General features: G+C 40.0%; 1 protein-coding gene across 1 annotated transcript; it reads left to right on the forward strand.

Annotated features, from left to right (window-relative positions):
• Window positions 1–17,612: 17,612 nt before the first annotated feature.
• Window positions 17,613–18,842, forward strand: LOC132815979 (proline-rich protein 15-like). Its single transcript, XM_060825364.1, has 2 exons — window positions 17,613–17,864; window positions 18,043–18,842. The coding sequence occupies exon 2, from the start codon at window positions 18,076–18,078 to the stop codon at window positions 18,406–18,408; it is 333 nt and encodes a 110-aa protein (XP_060681347.1). The 5' UTR covers window positions 17,613–17,864; window positions 18,043–18,075; the 3' UTR covers window positions 18,409–18,842.
• Window positions 18,843–19,507: the final 665 nt, after the last annotated feature.

Raw genomic sequence — 19,507 nt, forward strand, 5'->3', positions numbered from 1 at the left:
GTCAGAAGAATCAATCCCCTCTGAATTAAAGCATCAGCCCTCAATGGCAAAAATCAAAAGGTTAAAATTGAAACATACAGCATCCTTACAATCTTTAAAGTCTGGTTGAAGATTTGTAGCTCGGGTGTCCGTTGTTGTGGTTCTGTTCGCCGAGCTGGAAGTTTTTGCTGCAAACGTTTCGTTCCCTGGCTAGGGAACATCATCAGTGCTATTGGAGCCTCCTGTGAAGCGCTGCTTTGATGTTTCTTCCGGTATTGATGTTCCGGTAGAACAAACCACTATAAATACCGGAAGAAACATCAAAGTAGCGCTTCACAGGAGGCTCCAATAGCACTGATGATGTTCCCTAGCCAGGGAACGAAACGTTTGCAGCAAAAACTTCCAGCTCGGCGAACAGAACCACAACATCCTTACAATCTCTACCAAAAGCCCTAGTAACAAATTACCCTGGTGCCAGACCAGACTGCATAGTAAGGAAATCATCCAATAACATTCTCCAAGTGTAAGATTCAATCAATCAATCAGATTGAAGCTAACTGCACACTGGAAAACAAATCCATTGCCCGTATATGCAGTTGTGGCACGGTAAACAACCTTCTTTGAAAAGAACCATCACTTCTGAATTTCCAGACTTTAAACCAAGGGGACTTTTAAAAGTAATCTTAGGCAATATTAAATTTACTAGCGGTAACATACACAGTCCTGGCTATATCTTTCTACTTGACCTGGGCATCCTTAATTTACGTTTTGCCTGACTGTTACACTTCTTAATTACTACTTTTTTCCTACATCAGGAAATCTTTTAGATCTATTCCCTTATACAAACAATTTTCCATCACAAATATTCAATTTCTATTTCAACATACTGTTTAATTTGTTAAACATTTTACACTTCTGTAGGAGGTTTAAATTCTGAATGAAAGTAATTAACAATACCTGGCATTGCCTGCATATTATAATTGAGATGATGCCAGTCAGATGTGGACCCAGCATAATTGCAGTTAGACAGAAATCCTGCTTGTTACCCCTTTGGTACACTTACAGCAGTATTCCCTCTGCAGATTTCAAGACTCGTCATGAAGTTCAAATGGTGCTCAGGAGTCTGCACAATGATGGAACAGTGAGTCATTCACCCAATATTTTGTTTTAACTGGCCAATTAATGGTGAGCCTGCTCTTTGGCTATTCAGTTAAGGGCAATGGACTGGAAGTTGTAATGCAAAGTCCTTACAGATAAATGATGAAAGGGGCACCGTTCCTCCAACTGATCTGACCAACTCCTTGCAATTGGCCTTAAGTGGCTATTAATTAGTTGGGCTAGTCCACTGGATGACAATGCTTGGGAAACTCAACAGTTATTTAGCTATTGAATTGAGGTAAATTGTATCCCCACCATTTTTAAAAGTAGTTCTTTTATAACCCCTGTTAAAGAATTGTTTGCAACTAATTTAGTCTAAATTAAATATTGCTACAACAAATAATGTATGTCACTACATGCTCATTTGCTGTATTGGAAAGATTTATTAAAAGGTGGCACACGCTGTTCTGTAGTTTATATTATCTGAACTGTTTGTATCTGCTTCAGTATTATGGAGTAGCCAATGTTCAAATGAAAACTTTAAAATTAGTATATAATTGCAAAGAGTTTGTCAGTCAAGTGACAAGCTGAAAAAGGTGAGACCGGAAATTCTCCTAATGAAGCTGCTGCACGGGGGCATCTTTCAATGGTTAAATACCATACTAATTCAGCAAAGCCCTGGATTACAGGAATATATAGTTGGTTGGTCAGATCGACTGATCAATGCCAATGGAATTCAGTCTAGATAAGTGTGAGGTGATGAATTTTGGCAAGATTACCAAGGTAAGGGAATACATTAAGAATGGTAGAACACTAGAAGTACTGAGGATCAGATGGTGGTTGGTACACACGGCAACAGATAGATAGTGATTAAGAAGGCAAATGGGATACTTACTGTTATTAGTTTAGACAGAGTTCAAGAGCAGGGAAGCAATGGTGGAACTGTATAAAATGTTGGTTAGGCTGCTGCTAAAGTATGTGTGCAATGTAGAAGCATTGTAATATTGTATGTAGTTCTGCAATTCATATTATAGGGCAGGTGTTATTGCATTGGAGGGGGTGCAGAAGAGAAATTGTTCGGATGTTGCTTGAACTGGAGAATTTTAATATGAAGCGAGATTGGATAAACGGGTTACTTGCATTGGGAAGTCAAGACGGTGGGGGGGGGGGGGTGGTGGAGGGGGGTTAGCGTGGGATCGTATGATCAAGATGCATAAAATTATGAAGCGCATAGATCGTGTAGACAGGAAGGAATGTTTCCCCTTGGTAGATATATTGACAACCAGGAGGCATAGTTTTCAGTTAAAGAAAAGATATGAGGAAAATACCTTTCATCCAGAAACCGATGGGAATCTAGAACACACTGCCTGTAATAAGTAGAGGCAGACACCCTCAAAATTTTAGTAGTATTTAGATGTGCACTTACAATGCCATGGATTAGAAATAGTTAGATGGTTGTTTCTGACTGTCACAGATTTGATGAACCAAAGGGCCTTCCTCGATGTTGTAGATCTCTGGGACTCCAGCTATTATAAATCATGTTGTTACTTCCAGAAGTTAATTTATCAAAGGATTCTTTTGGAATGGTGTCTTTGGTTTGTTTTATAAGGTATATTCAAAATTCATATTTATTGCACATTTCCAGAGATTTCTGAAATACCAGCCCAGTTCGGATGGTTGTATCCTGAGTAGTGATGGCTATCCCCTTTCGATCTGTTTGATGACACCAGTGAGGTATGACAAGAGCATTGCCAGCAAGTGGTACAATGCAGTTCAGAGCTTGACAGGGGTATTCATCAAGCAAATCTTTTGGCTTGTTGAAAGGGTGCTTCTGTTGTCCTGATCAATCTGGAGCTGATCTGCAGAATAAGCCCGGGGACATCATGAATAGTTGTGAACTCTTGAACACTTTATAACATGGTAACATAACAGAACTGTTGCAACAGGAACAGTCCTGCTCAAATGAAGAGTTGGATGTGCATAAACAGAAGCCAGGAATGTGTGGGAAGCCAGGATTGGATGTCAGAGCCATGGACAGAAGTGTATTGGAGACCAAAATCAACCTAATATGCACTAGGCACTGACAGGAGACCTTTTCTCAGGTGGAAATGGCTATCATGAAGGGGTATAATTTTAAAGGTGATTTGAGGAAGGTTTAAGGGAGAGGTCAGAGATAGGTTCTTTACACAGAGTGGTGGGTGTGTGGAATGCACTGCCAGTAGTGGTAGTAGAGTCAATTACATTAGGGACATTTAAGCTATTCTTGGATAGGTATATGGATGATAGTAAAATATAGGAATTGTATGTTAGTTTTCTCTTCGAATAGGATAAAAGGTCAGCACAACATTGAGGGCCAAAGGGACTGTACTGTGCTGTACTGTTCGATGTTCCATTAAGACCATGACTCAATTCTGGAATTCTACTGCCTGTTTGGGATTCCTACCAACCCCTGCCATCATTCCTGAAGAGCTAACTCTGAAAGTACATTTGTTTAGAGATACAATGGTAGCTGTGCATATTTGCTAATGAGTATTGATCCCTTCTGAATCTGTATCACATTTGAGCATATATCAATTAGCATACCATGTCTGAGAAATCACCTTCCTTACAAGGCTTTGAATTCATCTACAACATTTTAATAATCCCTGAGAGTAATGATGGACAATCTTCTTTATAATGTACAGATACTAGTTGAGACTGCTATAGACTAGTGCATTCAAAACTGAGCCCTAAAAATGAACATTTAGGAGAGAATGAACACACTTATTGTGAAAAAGTGTCAAAGAAAATATTCCTAATTCTTTGAATTGTATTGCATACCACACATTTTTTTAGGTTAGTCTAAACAACCGCTCATAATACATACACAAAAAAGTAAAACCAATATATGCGCAATATATATGTAGCAAAAGTCATGGCCATGATGCAAAGCCATTGGTTTGTCCAGGAGGTTCTTTGATTTTTTTTTCTCTCTAGGAGATTCTAATCCCCTGTTTTTTTTTAATAAACCCCCACACTACCGCCTAACTGCGGTAGTGCTTATTTTTTCCCAGCACCCATGGTGTGTGTGCAGGTGTGAGACACAGTGAGAGACACAAAGTGCACAAATCTTTATTTAATTTCCACCTCCAGGAAAATAGGAAAACACCCAAGTGGCCAGTGACAAGCAGTGCCCTTCACATCAAAGAGGGCAATGCTGTGTGATCAAACAGTGAAGGGAAGGGCAGGGACTAAATCAAAATAGCGTTGGAGGGGGAAATGATGCACTCCACTCCCTGTGGCACCCACCTCTCCCTGAACAACTCCAGGGTGTTGGTGGACACCGCGTGCTCCTTCTCCATGGACACCCGGGCCGAGGTTCTTTGATAGCTGTCTGCACTGGTTGCATTCTCAGCTGAGAGCAATTTTCACCAATGAAAGGCTTCAAATCTCAAGTGCTCACATCTCTTGGCCTGCTGCTGGCAACTTAGGTTTTAATTAGAATCAAGAAAGAGCCAGCTCCCAACATTTGTGGCTCTACCTTTGAAAGGTATATCACAGATAAGATATCACCCATTGACTGAAATGATACTTATTGTATTGGATATCTGGAACTCGTACTTCATCTATGTTCCAGTCTCTCTGTGGCCGTAGGCAGTTAGTTAGTGTCAGCAGTCTGAAATGATGTTGCAAAGTGCTATTATAGCACATTGGTGGTGTCTTTCAACCAGAAGGCCCAGGTCCAAGTCTTACCAGAGGCGTGTCATAACACATCAGAATAAGTTATTTAAAAAGATTGATGAGGATGTGACAGGGCACTAAATTAAGTATTTAGTACTCTTCCAAGTCAAATTAAAAGAGGCGTTGAGTTGGAGTGGAGATGTGAGTCATATGTAGCAACACTGGCTGCTATCCCTTCTCTCTGGCATGTTGCATGCTGAGTTTAATAGTAGTAACTTTACAGAAATCAGCAAGTTCAACAAGGTGATCCAGAACAGAACTTCAGTAAAGTACAAGCTAGAATAAACCTATCAAGCATTGCTTTTTTTTTTACAAAATTCAAACTGGTAAACTGATCCACTTTAGTGCTTTTCCAATTTTTAACTTTATATTAACTATTTACAAATATTTTCCATAGCATGCAATAGTTTCTGTATGAAATGTAAATAAGTTAAAACCAACATTTCAGTGCAAGATTAAAAAGCATCAGTGAGCAAGTTTAAGAAAGTTATTTTACTGGGATATGTGTGCTCCAGAAAAGTGTGCAATTTGTACTTTTGTTCTTAGCTATTTGCCACAGGAACAAAGGGTTGTGGTTCATAATGTCACTTAGCAAGAATTCAGTCTAACATTCCAGCACATTAATGAAGGACCATTATGATTCTGAAAGAATCTTTCAGATGAAATATCAAACCAAGACTGTGCTACAGGTGACCTAGAACACAGAATCCCTACAGTGTGAAAGCAGGCCATTCAGCCCATGAAGTCCACACTGGCCCTTCGAAGAGCACCCCACCCCTGTAAACCTGCATTTCCCACGGCAAATCCACCCAACACAATGGGGCAACTTGGCATGGCCAATCCACCTAACCTGCACACCTATGGAGTAAACCAGAGCACCTGGAGCAAACTCCACACAGACAATACCTGAGGATGGAATTGCTAACCACTGAGCCACCATGCCACAAGGAAGATGCCCCCAAAGAACAACAGCTTTGTGCTTTTATTTTGGTGTTTGTGACAGACCTTTGTGTGCATAATGGATGGCATATTCACTTATATAAGTTATTAAAGAAAATTTAGACCTTTCCTGATAATCCAAACCAGCACTCCTGATTCAACCGGGTATGTAAAGCTGATCCATATAAGTTAAAAAGGTGCATAACAAATGAAATCAGAATTGCTGGTCAAAATGATTAAAAGTTTGAGCTGTTCACTTAAGCAAAAGAAAATCAGTGGTAACAAATCACTAATACCATAAATATATAAAAGGTATTTACAGAAGATGTGGTATTAAGAATGTTGAACAAATGTAGTCATGTACATTTTCATTGCAAGTTATGGACTATTTTCCCTTAGAAAATTGGAACACTTCCTTCAACTCATGATTCATACATTGTCTGCAATCCTGAGCTTAATTGTGAGCAGATTTCATTACATATTAACTTGTGTTGATGGGGTCCATCTGCTTAGTATGACTTAATAACTTTGATCAATTTTGAACATACTAGCTGACAGCTTTATTTTTTCCCTTTCTTTACAGCAATAATCCATCCTTTCAGTGTCTTTGCTGCCTGTTTGCTTTTTAAAATTTTCTAAATCCAGATGCTCATTTAGTATAATGCAACAAACAGAACTTCTAGTACTAACAATGAGCTAGCATCAATTCTATCTGAAATGTTTTAATTGGTGCACCTAGTTCCATACTACTGGCCACTTTCCACCATTTATATTTTTATAGTTTCTTGACTATATTTGCTTATTTTAAATGAGGTCGTCATTCTATAGATTATGGACTTCATACTGAGGAACAAAGGGATATGTAATATTTCGTGTTTGAGATTGCGTGAGTCACCTTGTCTCCAGAGGTGGCTTCACATGGTATTAAGTCACAAGAGAGTACTGCATGATCGTCAGTATTTTATCATTGATTTTGGTTTATTCAGCTGTGGACATGTAGAATTGGTGTTCCACTATGTGGCATTTTGTTGATTAAATAGTCATTAAAGTACCATCGGCAATCACACGATCTATTCTCTCCTTTATAGGAGAACTCAGATTGTGCCTTTGACTGTGAAATGAGACAAGCGGATGGTGGCATCTGGAGTGAAAACTAGGAACGCAGGAGGAAGGGGGACAACTTAATTGGGTGAGAACCGAAATCTCAGGTTCTGTGTTTTGAGCTAAAACTTCAAAATTTAAAATCAGAAACAGTTCAGGGGCAGAGTGGAGTTCTTGATGCTTTAGCACTAAGAAAAATACTCAAACATTTGCCAGAGTAAGTGGTAACTTTGTCATTCGTGATGAGGGGTTTTGCCGGAAACGTCAATTTTCCTGCTCCTCGGATGCTGTCTGACCTGCTGTGCTTTTCCAGCAAGGTACTCTTGACTCTCATCTCCAGCAGCTGCAGTAATCACTTTCAACTAACATTCATAGAACAGTCAGTTCAAAAGATGCTGGGCAGAAAAATTCAACACTGTCTGCAATGGCGGGGGGGGGGCCTATTGTAAAGGTTTCTCAGAACAATTTGGTGGTTGCTGAACAACTATCCAAAGGAGATGGAGGACTGATAAAAGTCAGCAAATGTACGAAGGAGACAGTAAACCTCATGTTTGATGTGCTGATTGCTTGTAGTACTGCAGAGAAAGCAGAATAAATAGATATGAAAATTGATTGTATGGTAAATAGAAAAGTAGAAGAATCCTTAGACTACAGGATAATACAAAAAAAAGGCTTGGTGTGCAAATCCATATCCTTGAAGGCAGCAGGAAAGTTAGATAAAGATGGTTAATGGGACAAATTGGATACTTGCCCTTATTATGAGGACTGCAGATGTTGGAGATCAGAGTTGAAAGTGTGTTGCTGGAAAAGCGCAGCAGGTCGGGCAGCATCCAAGGAGCAGGAGAATCGATGTTTCGGGCATGAGCCCTTCTTCAGGATTCCTGAAGGGCTCATGCCCGAAACATCGATTCTCCTGCTCCTTGGATGCTGCCTGACCTCCTGTGCTTTTCCAGCAACATTTTCAGCTACTTGCCCTTATTACACAAAACATTACATATAACAGCAAGGAGGCCCTGATGGAGCTGCCTATAAAATGTTAGGCCACACTTGGAGAACAACATGCAGTTCTGGTTATAATATAGGAATGTGTCAGATTTGCTCATTGAAAAATGTATTTTTCCCTGACTGACTGAGGGCTGCTTGACTATTTAGTGCATTAATAGGCACAGCAGAACAAGGCATGAATGCAACAAGCAAGCAGCTAAAAAAACAAGTCAGCAACCCTGAGATGAAGCCTGGTTAAATCTGTAAGCTGTGTGCCTCTCCTCAAAGCAGCCTGCCAATGCTAGTTACCAGTGCAATCTGCAATGTAAGTCTATGCTTCCTAAGTGGCCTACAAGTGGATCCAAGAGAAGACAGTTTGACAAATGTCAGATGCCAATTTCCATGGATCATTGGTGCATGTGGTCAGTGCTCATGGTTCTTGCCCTGTCTAGAGCCAGCTGCAAGTTGAACTCACCAGGTATTCACTCCGATTCCCACGTCAAGAATCAACAGCCAGCTTGTTCAGCACATTTGGCAAGATAGGACGCTTGATATTAATGAGGAGAGTTGTGCAATTGGTGATGCATCTAACAAACTATAATGCCCCTTAATAGCCAATTTTCTGCTGCCTATCAAGAAACTAACCTCACCACCCAGCAAATGCACAATAGATGTAAAACAAGTTGCTTCCAACATCAAGGTAGACTTTGTCAAAATTCCCTCAGTTCGGCCACAAATCTCACCCCAGTCACAAAAGCTACAAGATACCTTTGTTCACAACCATGGAAGTTTGTGACTTGTATCTCACCTTTTGTCTACTTTCAGTATTATTGGTCCCTAATCAGATTGTGACAACTTAGTGATCTCACTTAGGATTATAAATGTTACAGTATGGGCTGGTATCATATCAATTTGGGGGGCCTTTGATCTCAAATCCACAGACAAATAGGTGTGCTGAGACTTGCTGAGTTTAAGGTTAGTTAGATTTTCATGATTTTTCTTCTATGCCTATTAAATCCAAAATGGCTTTATTATTTGCTACAGCTCAATTGGAGAGGAAAGGTTTATCCCTGGGTCATTTGCAAACATTAATCAAAGTCAGGCTAATAGTATTAGTAGAAAAGTCAGAATTAGATTTAAAAACAAGGACTAAACAATCAGTTTAGTTGAGGTAAGAAGACAGCACCTGGAATTGTAGGAGTCTAAAAACTTGAGCTGACTAAAACGCACTGGTGAAATTTAAGGTGAAACAGCTCGAGAGAGAAAGGGTAAACGACTGAACTTAAACCTGAAAGGGAAAGAAATCAGGAAGAATAAACTGGAAAAAAGAAAGTATGTTAGAATTTCTTGTTTCCTGTCATCTAATAGTTTGGATGAGAATGGAAGCCTTATTTGTAAGACTGATTTAATCAAAAACCTTCCTTTCCTTCCTAAATTTATTGAAAAAAGGGTGGAAAGTTATCTTCTCTTATCTTTTGAGCTAAAAAGATTAAGTGAATAAAGGACTCAGAAGTGAAAGTACAAGGTGTGCCAACTGGTTAAAGGTGATTCAGACTTTGTTCTAGTCTTTCACAAGAACGATGCCAGAATACATGAAACAGTTAAAACTGTAGTACCTAACACCTGTGAGATCGGTGTTAAAGCTTGACAATTATGACTTGGGGAAGTAAAAGGACTTGGGAAAGTAAAAGTTTTTAAAAAAAAGGACATTTGCTGACCTTGCTAGGAAAAAACAAGTGTTATTAGATTGATGCCTACCTTCATTAAATTTAGACAGAATCTTTGAAAAATTATGAAAATTAAGGAGAAATTCAAGAATAAAATTTCAGTAACAATTACGTCTTACTTGGATTAGTCTCAGGTATCGATAATTAAAGAAGCAGCTCTGACAGATGAATATGATTTCCTCACCAGTAACCAGTGTTAGACATTTGTTGGATAGAAACCAACAAGGTTTAACTTTAGAGAGAAGGCAGACTGTATGAGATAGAAAACAGGATAACAGAATACAGAAGTGACACTAGGAAACCAGTATGTTGTTCATTGCCATGAACAGAAAAAATAAACAGGTGTGTTTAGGAGCACTCAATGACTCTTCAGAAAAGACAGCACTAGTGAAATAAATGATTGTTAAAAGCATGATTCGCATGCATGTGGCTGGAATTTCCACAGAGAAAGCAGCAGAAAGCAAACCTTGGATAAACTCATTTAATTCAATGTTTTTAGAATATGCATTGTTAGGATGCATTGTTATAAAGGGGTTCATTTTTAAAGGGGAAGTCACTTCACTTTTGAGCAACAAAGAGGCTTAAAAAAGCCATCCTGAAAGGTACTGGTTCAGCTCAGCTTATTGTGAGCAAAGTACTTGGACCTTTTTCCAGAAGATTTGCTGAAAGAAAAATGTAATCATAAACAGATTGGTGATGTGACAACATGTACTTTTATCATTGTATAAAGGCAACTTAAAAACAGCTCTAACAAGAACAATTCCAAACACGAGACAAAGTTGCCATTAAAAATATGGATTTTATTTCAAATTGAGATAGCAGTCAGGATGCCTTTTCTGACACCAATTTTCTCTTTTGGGTTTTTTTTGCTTATTTGTAATCTACTTGAGCAAATAACTGGTTAGACAGCACAAAACCAGACACAGCAGATGCAGAGCTGCCAAATAAGGTCTTGCAATGGAAATGAGTGAGACCACAAAGTGACCTCAAAGGGTTAGTGTAAATGGAGACCAAACCAAGATCACTTACCCACATTGAGACAAGGCATAACAGCAGGAATTCAGGAAGTCAGCAGTTCCCAAAAAGTTATTTAAATCCCAGCTGGATGATTGGAAGGAGATGGGTTGTGCATTTGTGATTTGTAGAGGAGAGTATAAGTGTTAGAAAAGAAAATCAAAGCACAGACGAGGAAGCCATTGATATTGCTCATAAAATATTAACTAAAGGCACATTGGAATGGAATCAGGAAGAAGTGAAAGATCTTAATGCATGCAGAGATGAAGTCTGGCAGGAATATAACACACTTGTAATGGAACACAAAAAGCATCTTAATAAAATTCTTGAATAAACCAAAAGGATAGTCAATAAAAACAAAATAAATTTTGAAGAGTGACAAGTCACACGTCATAACATTTGTTAGACCAAACACAAGTTATTAAACAAAATATTTGCAAATAAACAATTGTTTTATGTTAGAATGGTTTGACAGCATACTACCAATGTCCCATCACATCATATACTTTCATCCTGGTGTAATCCAAGCCCTTTAGGACCCATCAGGTACTTCATTCGTAAGGTCATACATGAATTTACCTCTGTATCCCACAATATCAGAACAGCCAAATCACTACAGACAATGCAAATTTTGCAACTTTAGGAACAAGCAAGAGTGAGACTTTGATAGTAACAATACCATTCCTAATTCTGACCAATCCCCTTAGACTGGACAATACCTCCCCAAGTCTCTTGTAACTTTAGTTTGGTTCCTAAGTGCAGATGATCAGTCAGTCTTTGTTTTTGCATGCCAGTCACTTCTTTCTTATCTCCAGAAGATCCACGAGATGGATCTGTAGGTAAGCCCTGTATTTAATACCTTTTTGGATGGTTTTCTGGTACTTTCTGTAATTCTGGCTAATCAGGGAAACTTGCTTAATGGTTTGAAATATTATCAAACATTTGGATTGCTTGCTAATATTTGTGTAGCAAGGCCTGCGTGTCTTTATGTCTGGTTTTCAGTTAAAAATATGCATTCCTCCTTTGTTTGGTTGAACTGTTGATGGGATATGTGCTTTTCAACTATACTAATGTTAGCACCTAACTGCTGTATCTAAATTTCTGCAATGTCTAATTTCTGTTTGCAATTTGCAGAGCTTTACTTGGTCAACATGTCCCATACTCTGGCATTTCTTGCTGTTTGGCCAAGTTGGCAATCTACTTGTGCTTTAGCAGCCATGAGGCTGCTTCACTGGCATTTGCAGCAGAGGTGGAGACAGTCTGCAGAACGTTATGCCCCATTGCCTCTGATGATTGGTGTTTGTTCTCGTGTTCAGGGTATTAGTTGGCTCTGGCTGAGGGTATCCTGTTGTGGTGCAGGGGCACTCACCATGGCCTCAGCTACTGGAGATGCTGATCACAGGCAAAGGACAGAAGAATGATAGATAGCCATTGCAGTACCGTCAAGATGACAGCTAACTGTCAGGGATATCACTTCTGGTCTGCCAATGCAAGATGGTCCTCAGCAACTCCCAGAGTGAGGTCTTACTGCATAATCCCACTCTTGCCACACCATCACTAAATTGTGTCCATACTCAGTGATAGAATACAAATCCAAGCACTTATCCAACAATGGCTGACTATTCTACTGAACTAGCACTCCATGGGGGAAACCTAGTACTTGGCATGCCTGCGACTGGGCAGAACTCATTGTCTGGATGGACTGAGCATTAGCTCTGGCATTTGTTAGCTATTCCCCTGCATCTCCAGAAGGAGATTTGTAGTTATGACAGGTGGCCCATCACAAGCACAGGGATTTGCATGGGGCGAGTCTATTGTAGTCTGCAGATTGTCAGATCTTTTGACTCTCCAGTCACCATCAACTGCTGTGACACATTCAGAGTCTAATCCTGAGCATGTTCCCACTAAAGATGATTACCTCTGTGCTGAGAGACTGTGGGTGATAGTTGTGACAATGCATCCTCCAAGTCTTCAACTTCATTATCCTTAGAAGTGGAGTGCTAACTTACTGATCAATGAGTGGCTGTTGCTCCAGAATGTGAGGATCCATGGTAGAGAATACAATGGCAGCAAATAATAAGCAAAACCCTGTTCCCATTTCTGGATTATACGTGCTTTTTATACATCCAGTTCTTAACATTGGGTTGAATATACACTCCTCTGCTATCTTGTGACTCCTGTCTCCCCATTCATGGCCACCCTTTCTCCACCCATTTGCATTGCCTCCTCTTCTAAAAAAGATAAAAATCGGTTTTGAGACTCCCACTCCCATCCCCACCAGTCATCTAATATTGTGCTATTAAGTCCTGAAAGTGCATCTAACAATTGAATATCTTCTGACTGAGCAACTAACCCCAATATGTGCATGCAGCATATGACAGCATATGACCACTCTAAGTGGTTTACACAATTTTTTGCAACTTGTACAACTTTGTTTGCATGAATGGAATCCCATTCATTCAGGCAGGCATCATTTTACACCTGGTAGAAGCTTTTAGACAGCAAATTCCCACCTGACATAACTCTCCAAATGCACACATACAATGCCCTCATGGGAGCCAATCTGCTGAAACCCCATTGCACAACATATCCAGTGCTCCACCAGGTTGTTATTAACTCTTTTAGTACTAGTACTGATTTCATTTGTGGATCCCACGGTTGCTAACCTCCATGGTGTTCTCTGACCAAATGTTGGCTTGGTCATGCAGGAAGGTCTCCTGGTGCCATCAATGAGGAACTGTACCTCCCTCCTTTCCCAAAACACCTGGAGGAGAACCTGCAAGGAGATAAGTGAATGAGACCTTACGTTGTTTACTCAGACATGTCTCAGTATTCTCAGGGATTATGAAGTCCAAAAGGGAGAGATAAGTGGCAGTTTAAGGTTCAAAGTTGCAGTCCTCAAAAATGCTGCTGCTCACTCACAGGAACTGGATGTCTATCTGGGTGTCGTTTATGAATGGTTTCCAGACATTCAATCCTGTGATCTGATGGCAAAGTCATTCATTTCCTGCTTACATACGCAACAAATAGGCAAGCCCTGAGCATCCCCAAATCTAATTGACTGGTTGCTGTGCAATTGCACACAGCCAAGCCCAAGCACAGATCTCCATATGTGACACTGGAAAACTCACCGACGCAATAAAAATCTCACTCGTAGTCTCATCTTTAAAATGATTTGTTTCCTCATCAATTGTGAACCTGCAGTTTGGAATGTTATTAAGCCACATTGCACCTACGGACTAAAATGTTCCCATTGATAAAGGTGCATCACTCCCTTTCCATTGCTCTTTATCAAAGAACATAGGTATTCTCTCTATTCTTTAGAAATTGGCTCCTTGCCAGAGTCTTCAATCAATTGGATGGACTCTGCCTGACATACTTTCAAAGACTGTGTGTATACTGGGAGTCAAACAGGTGTCATGTGAATACCAGTGGCATAATGTCTTCATCCCCACCCATCTCAGAATCAATCATGCCACTCTCTTTGACACATCATAGCATATATCTGAAGTTCTTTTGATCTATTTTCAGAGTTGCTTGTCATGAATAAAGAGGAGGATTTAATTACCCTCTATATAGCCCAGTCTCTTCTGTATCATATTCATCAAAAATTTGCTTACAAAAGTACACAATATCTTGAGTAAGCACTTGATTCTTATTAGCTTAATTGTTTGGCTGCATTAACATTATCCTGGATCTTTCCCTGCTCCTACAGCAATTCCAAAAAAAAATGTACTCAGATGCTCCATTTCCTCAATGTGTTACTGTTGGTACACCCAGCAGTAGATTCTATTCCTAGCAATTCTGCCAATTCTTATTTCCTTCATCATTTAAATTGATGCTTACGTTCCCCCATCTGTTCAGACACTTCTCCTGTTTTCCATTTTAGTAATAATTCCAGTACTAATTAATATGTGATTAGGTGTATTCCATCCAACTTGGCTTTGAGGAGTCTGCTCCCATATGCAGTAAACAGTCACACATCATAGTACTGGTATAGTTATGACTAATGGCAGACAATTTAACAAGAATCATAGAGAGGAGCCTCCATCAATGTCACCATCTTCAATCAAGGTGGGGCCCAGACCATCAGTGCAAAAGATAAGTTTGAAGCATTTACAAACATCTTCAGTAAGAAGTATTCAGTAGTCCACTTTTGGGAGTTTATTTTATTTTGCAGTCCATTTGAAACCTGCACCATCACAGATGATGGTTTTCAGACAATTCAACTCATGTGATTAAAGAGATAACTAAGGACACTGGATACAGCAACGACCACTTGATTTCACAATATTCCAGCTGTGGTGGTGAGAATGTATGTTCAGGAAACTAGAACAAGCCAGACTCCTATCTAAGCTGTACTAGCAAACCACAACATTGGAGTCTAACCATGAAGGTGGAAAGTTGCCCAGGTATATCCTCTCCACAAAAAGCAGAATAAATCAAATCGAGTCAATTAAAGAAAAAATAAACTGCAGATGCTTGAAATCAGAAACAAAAAACAAGCAAATTGCTGGAAAAACTCAGCAAGTCTGACAGCACCTGTGGAGAGAAAGCAGAGTTAACTTTTCAGGTCTGGTGACTCTTCCTTGAACATATTCTGTTCTAATTTCAATCAATTCAAGTCCTGTTGCAATTGTACTTGCAATTATAAAAATGGTGAAAAGTATTGCAGATGTTGCTCTGAAGTGACAATTACCAACTGCTTCACAATGCTAATGAGTACCCAATTTGGGTTTGCTGAAGATGATGGTATTGTAATGTGATGGGTAAAGTGTGGTGGAGGGAACCAGTGTGGCAGATGATGATTAGTTTAGAAAGACAAAGCAAGCCAGCATGATTGGCTATGCTAATGTTATTTGACAAGCGTGAGAAGAACAACTGAACAAGTTGCAGAAGAACAAAGTTGTGAGGAGTCAGAGAAGACATTTTGCTGGCTTCTACTGGTTTTGATTTTGCACGATTAAAGTTTATTTAATGAAGATTTTCATGAAGGTTTCCTGATAATTTTTTAAATAGAAAATTGGGTTTGGGTGATTCTTCCACAACAGGTTGTGCAAGGCACCACATACAACCCAGACTTCGATACATCCTTGGCCCAAAATGAAGAGGAGAACTAAATTGTAGAGGTGAGGTGAAAGGTGAAAATGGTTAGTGCTCAGCACTAGAGTTTGATTCCAGCCTTGGGCGACTGCATGGATTTTGGACATTCTCTCCACTGGGTGCTGTGGTTTCCACCCACAGTACAAAAATGCACGGGTTTGGCGGATTGGCTATGCTAAAAGGAATTGCTCCATAATTGTGCAGGATAGGTGGGTCAGCCATGTTAAAAATCCCATGAGGGATTACAGGGATGTGTGACATGGCAGATTTGGGTGGGATACTCTTTGGAGTGTTGGTACAGACTGATGGTCTGACTGCCTCTTTCTGTACTTATAAACATTCTATGATTTCACCACAACATCTGACCAAGTGAGGAATTGAAGAACTGAATTAGCCACATAAATACTGCAGTAACAAGATGTGGTCAGAAATAGAAAATTTAAGTAGCTTACCTTGTTTCCCCAAAAGATTGTCCACCATTTACAAGGAACAATTCAGGAATGATGAAATAATCCCCACTAGCACACCTCTGATACTCAAGAAACTCAACACCATCCAGGCACTCCCTCCAACACTGATACAGCATGTCACTGCCATGATGCATCTACAAGATGCCTTGCAGTTCTGCACAATAGCTTCTTTGACAGCATCTTCCAGACATGATTCTACCTATACCCCTTGACATGAGACTAGCAATTCCCAAACATTTCCCAATGATCCCACTTTTGAGACTTCAAAATTATCATGACCCCTCACAGAGAACTGAGACTGGTGTTCTTAGGTTGGTCATGGAAGGTATTTCTCTTATCTCCACCTACACTCTGAAGTGTAGGTGGAGATAAGAGCAACTAGATCTCTCCTGTCCAGATGGAAAAAAGCCCTTGGCCTTTCTTATTTGTTTTTACCCTCCCTACAAGCCTCACCAAATCACAGAAAGAAGCCACTGTACATGAAGTATTAAGAGATAGTGCCTTATTCTATATACATTTATTAAAACTAATAATTTTGTTTTAAAATCAAAACATATACAGGACAAAATGACACAGCTCTTTGAATTTCAACTATCTGACCTCACTCTAGTTTTGCTATTGCCCCTATCCAACTATATTTTGGATAGCATTTCTCTCTACCCCTCTCGCAAACCACTACAAGTGTTTAATTTATAAATTCTGTTATACTTATCTTGAATTTACTTTAATAATTTCCCTTTAATATGTGTAGAGCTGAAAATGTGTTGCTGGAAAAGCACAGCAGGTCACGCAGCACAGCAGGAGAATCGACGTTTCGGGCATGAGCCCTTCTTCAGGAAATATGTGTAATCCTGGTTTGTCTTAATCTGAAATTTAAAGAAAAATATATTCTACATACCTAAACTCTCAAAAACGTTTCCACATAAGATCTACTTTTTTGTGTAAATTATGGAAAAGTTTCATTCAAAAACACAACATTTTGAATAGTTTATTTCGGAAAGTTGGTTCTATTTCGAATTTAACGCTGTAAACTAAGAATATATGCTGGATAAAGAACACAAAGCGTGAAGATCAACCTGATACGCACAAATTGCATTGCAGACATTTAAATTGTTTAGTCTTGAATGTCACCTTCCCTCACCCGGAGATAACTTCGGAGCGGATTAGAACCCATTCGCCGCAACACCATGACGATGTTGCGGCACTGTCCGAAGTGCAAACCCAGCGTTCAAGCTTGACCTCTCCTCATTACCGGAATTCACTTACCACCGAAGGAAGAAACTCTCAGGCTCTTGGAGACAAAAGCTCAGGTGGAGTTTGGACGCCTCACGGCGGCGCGCGATCTAGGTACAGCGCTCGAGGCCGGACCTGGACGGGGAAGCTCACCTGAGGCGCACGTGGCCGCTTCTGATTGACAGAGGCGATGTTGCCACCTTAGCGGGAATGAGCCAATAGGAGCAGAGGGAGGGAGGAGGTCACCTGCGGCAGGTTTGCAGCCTGAGCCGGGAGAGGGAAGGCTCGCTGAGCGAGAGGCGGACTCTCGGAGACAGTGCGCAGGGTGAAACAACAACTTCTACCTTATCTTCAACCGCCACTTGGGCAAAGTGCGTGGATTTGCAGCAGACATGGACTGACGATCGTGCGGATTTGAGGAGAGGCGGTTCGATCGTTTGAATTGCTAAAATCAATTCTGCTGGAGGTCGTGTCAAAACTTGAGAGAGGCAAACAGGTGAGTCTGGTAGATGGGAAGCGGTGATGTGGAACTCCTGCTTAAAACGTTGGAAGTGGCGTTGTTTCTGCCTTGCGCTGTGTTTTTGAGATGAAGTCTTGCGTAGACGTAAAATAGTTGCTCTGCTAAAACAGGCGGTAGTCTTCAGTCCTTCAATGACAGTGTCTGTGTTTTAAAGCTGATCAAGAGTGTGTGGAGAGGTAGCCGGGAAATGGCTGACGGTGGGAAGACCAGTTGGTGGAAATCCATGACCCTGAAGAAGAAGCCGAAGGAGCTGACGGAGAAGGGAGCAGGGCTGGAGAACGTGCAGTCGTCCGCAGACAAAACACCGGCCCAGGAAAACAAACATCCCAATCTCATCGAAGATAAGGAATACGTGGACCCCAAATTAGAGAGGGGCTTCAACGAGAAAAGCACACGCAGGAACCTGAAAATCTCCCGTTCTGGACGTTTCAAGGAAAAACGCAGAGTCAGGGCTACTTTACCGGAGAGCCCCAAGTTTTTTGAAGGCAACGCGAATGGAAGTACAAATGATGAGAACTAACACAAAATACAGTTTGTAAAGACGCCGTCCATTCAGGTGTCAATGAACTCCAAAAGGACATCTCACAACCTTTTAATTTAATAAGATAAAAGCTGAAATTAAAGTGTCAATTTATATTACTTTGAATATTTCATGAATTGTTAAATATTTATTTGTTGTAATGCAGATACCTGCTGGTGTAAGTTGATTTTTACAGTCCTGAACTCTTTCCTTATCAAGTACAGAGACAGTAAAATTCACTGCGGGCGAGAATTATGAAGAAACGCTTGTTCTGATTCAGAACTTTTTGAGCGGAAAATGATTCAAGTTATTAGTTTATAATGACAACTCTACCTTTAGTAAATATTTTTGTTTGTGGCTGTTTTGAAGTTGAAGACTAAAAACAGCGTCAACTTCCTATCAAAGCAATTGTTTATATTTGAGATTCAAAAGGGTTAATTTTTTAAAATAAAAATATTTTCATGAACGTTCAATCTGTATTGTTTCATATTTGCTGAATATTGTTGTTTTGTTTTCCCCGAAAGGTTCAAACAAAGGTGCTTTACTCCCTCTGGCCTATTATAAAAGTTAATTATTTGCTAAACTGTGGCTTAAGACTGAAATGCAACACACCCAGTAAACTAACACGCAGGACTTTTTCTCTTAAGGATAGTTCTTCTGGAACCTTGCCACGAAATTTATAGGCACCTATTTGGATCAGTAGGCACCACTGTTTACCTGGGGAAATTTTTCAGGCAATTTCTCAGTGAGTAATTGGGGATTATTCTTCGGGTGAGTGAAGGTGTAGGTATGTCCTTGGTTTGAATAAGAAAGAGATGCTGTCATTATTTTGCTGGGAATATGTTTCTCCGCTACGATGGTAGCTAATAAAGTACCAGATGAAAAGTTGGACAGTAGGTATTTATCACAAGTATATCTGGCCCTGGTTCACAGGTTGAGTGGCTTGTGCTAGGGAAGTTTAGCAAGCATGCTCTGACTTTGATTGTACACCTACTCATTAAGCACCTTTTTGAATTTGCATATAAATTGATACAATAGATTATGCACATACTGGTAAATCTCTTTTCTGTGAACAAAAAAGGTATAAGCAAAAAGCAAG

This window comes from Hemiscyllium ocellatum, chromosome 5 (genome assembly GCF_020745735.1).
Source record: "Hemiscyllium ocellatum isolate sHemOce1 chromosome 5, sHemOce1.pat.X.cur, whole genome shotgun sequence".
Lineage (NCBI taxonomy): Eukaryota > Metazoa > Chordata > Chondrichthyes > Orectolobiformes > Hemiscylliidae > Hemiscyllium > Hemiscyllium ocellatum.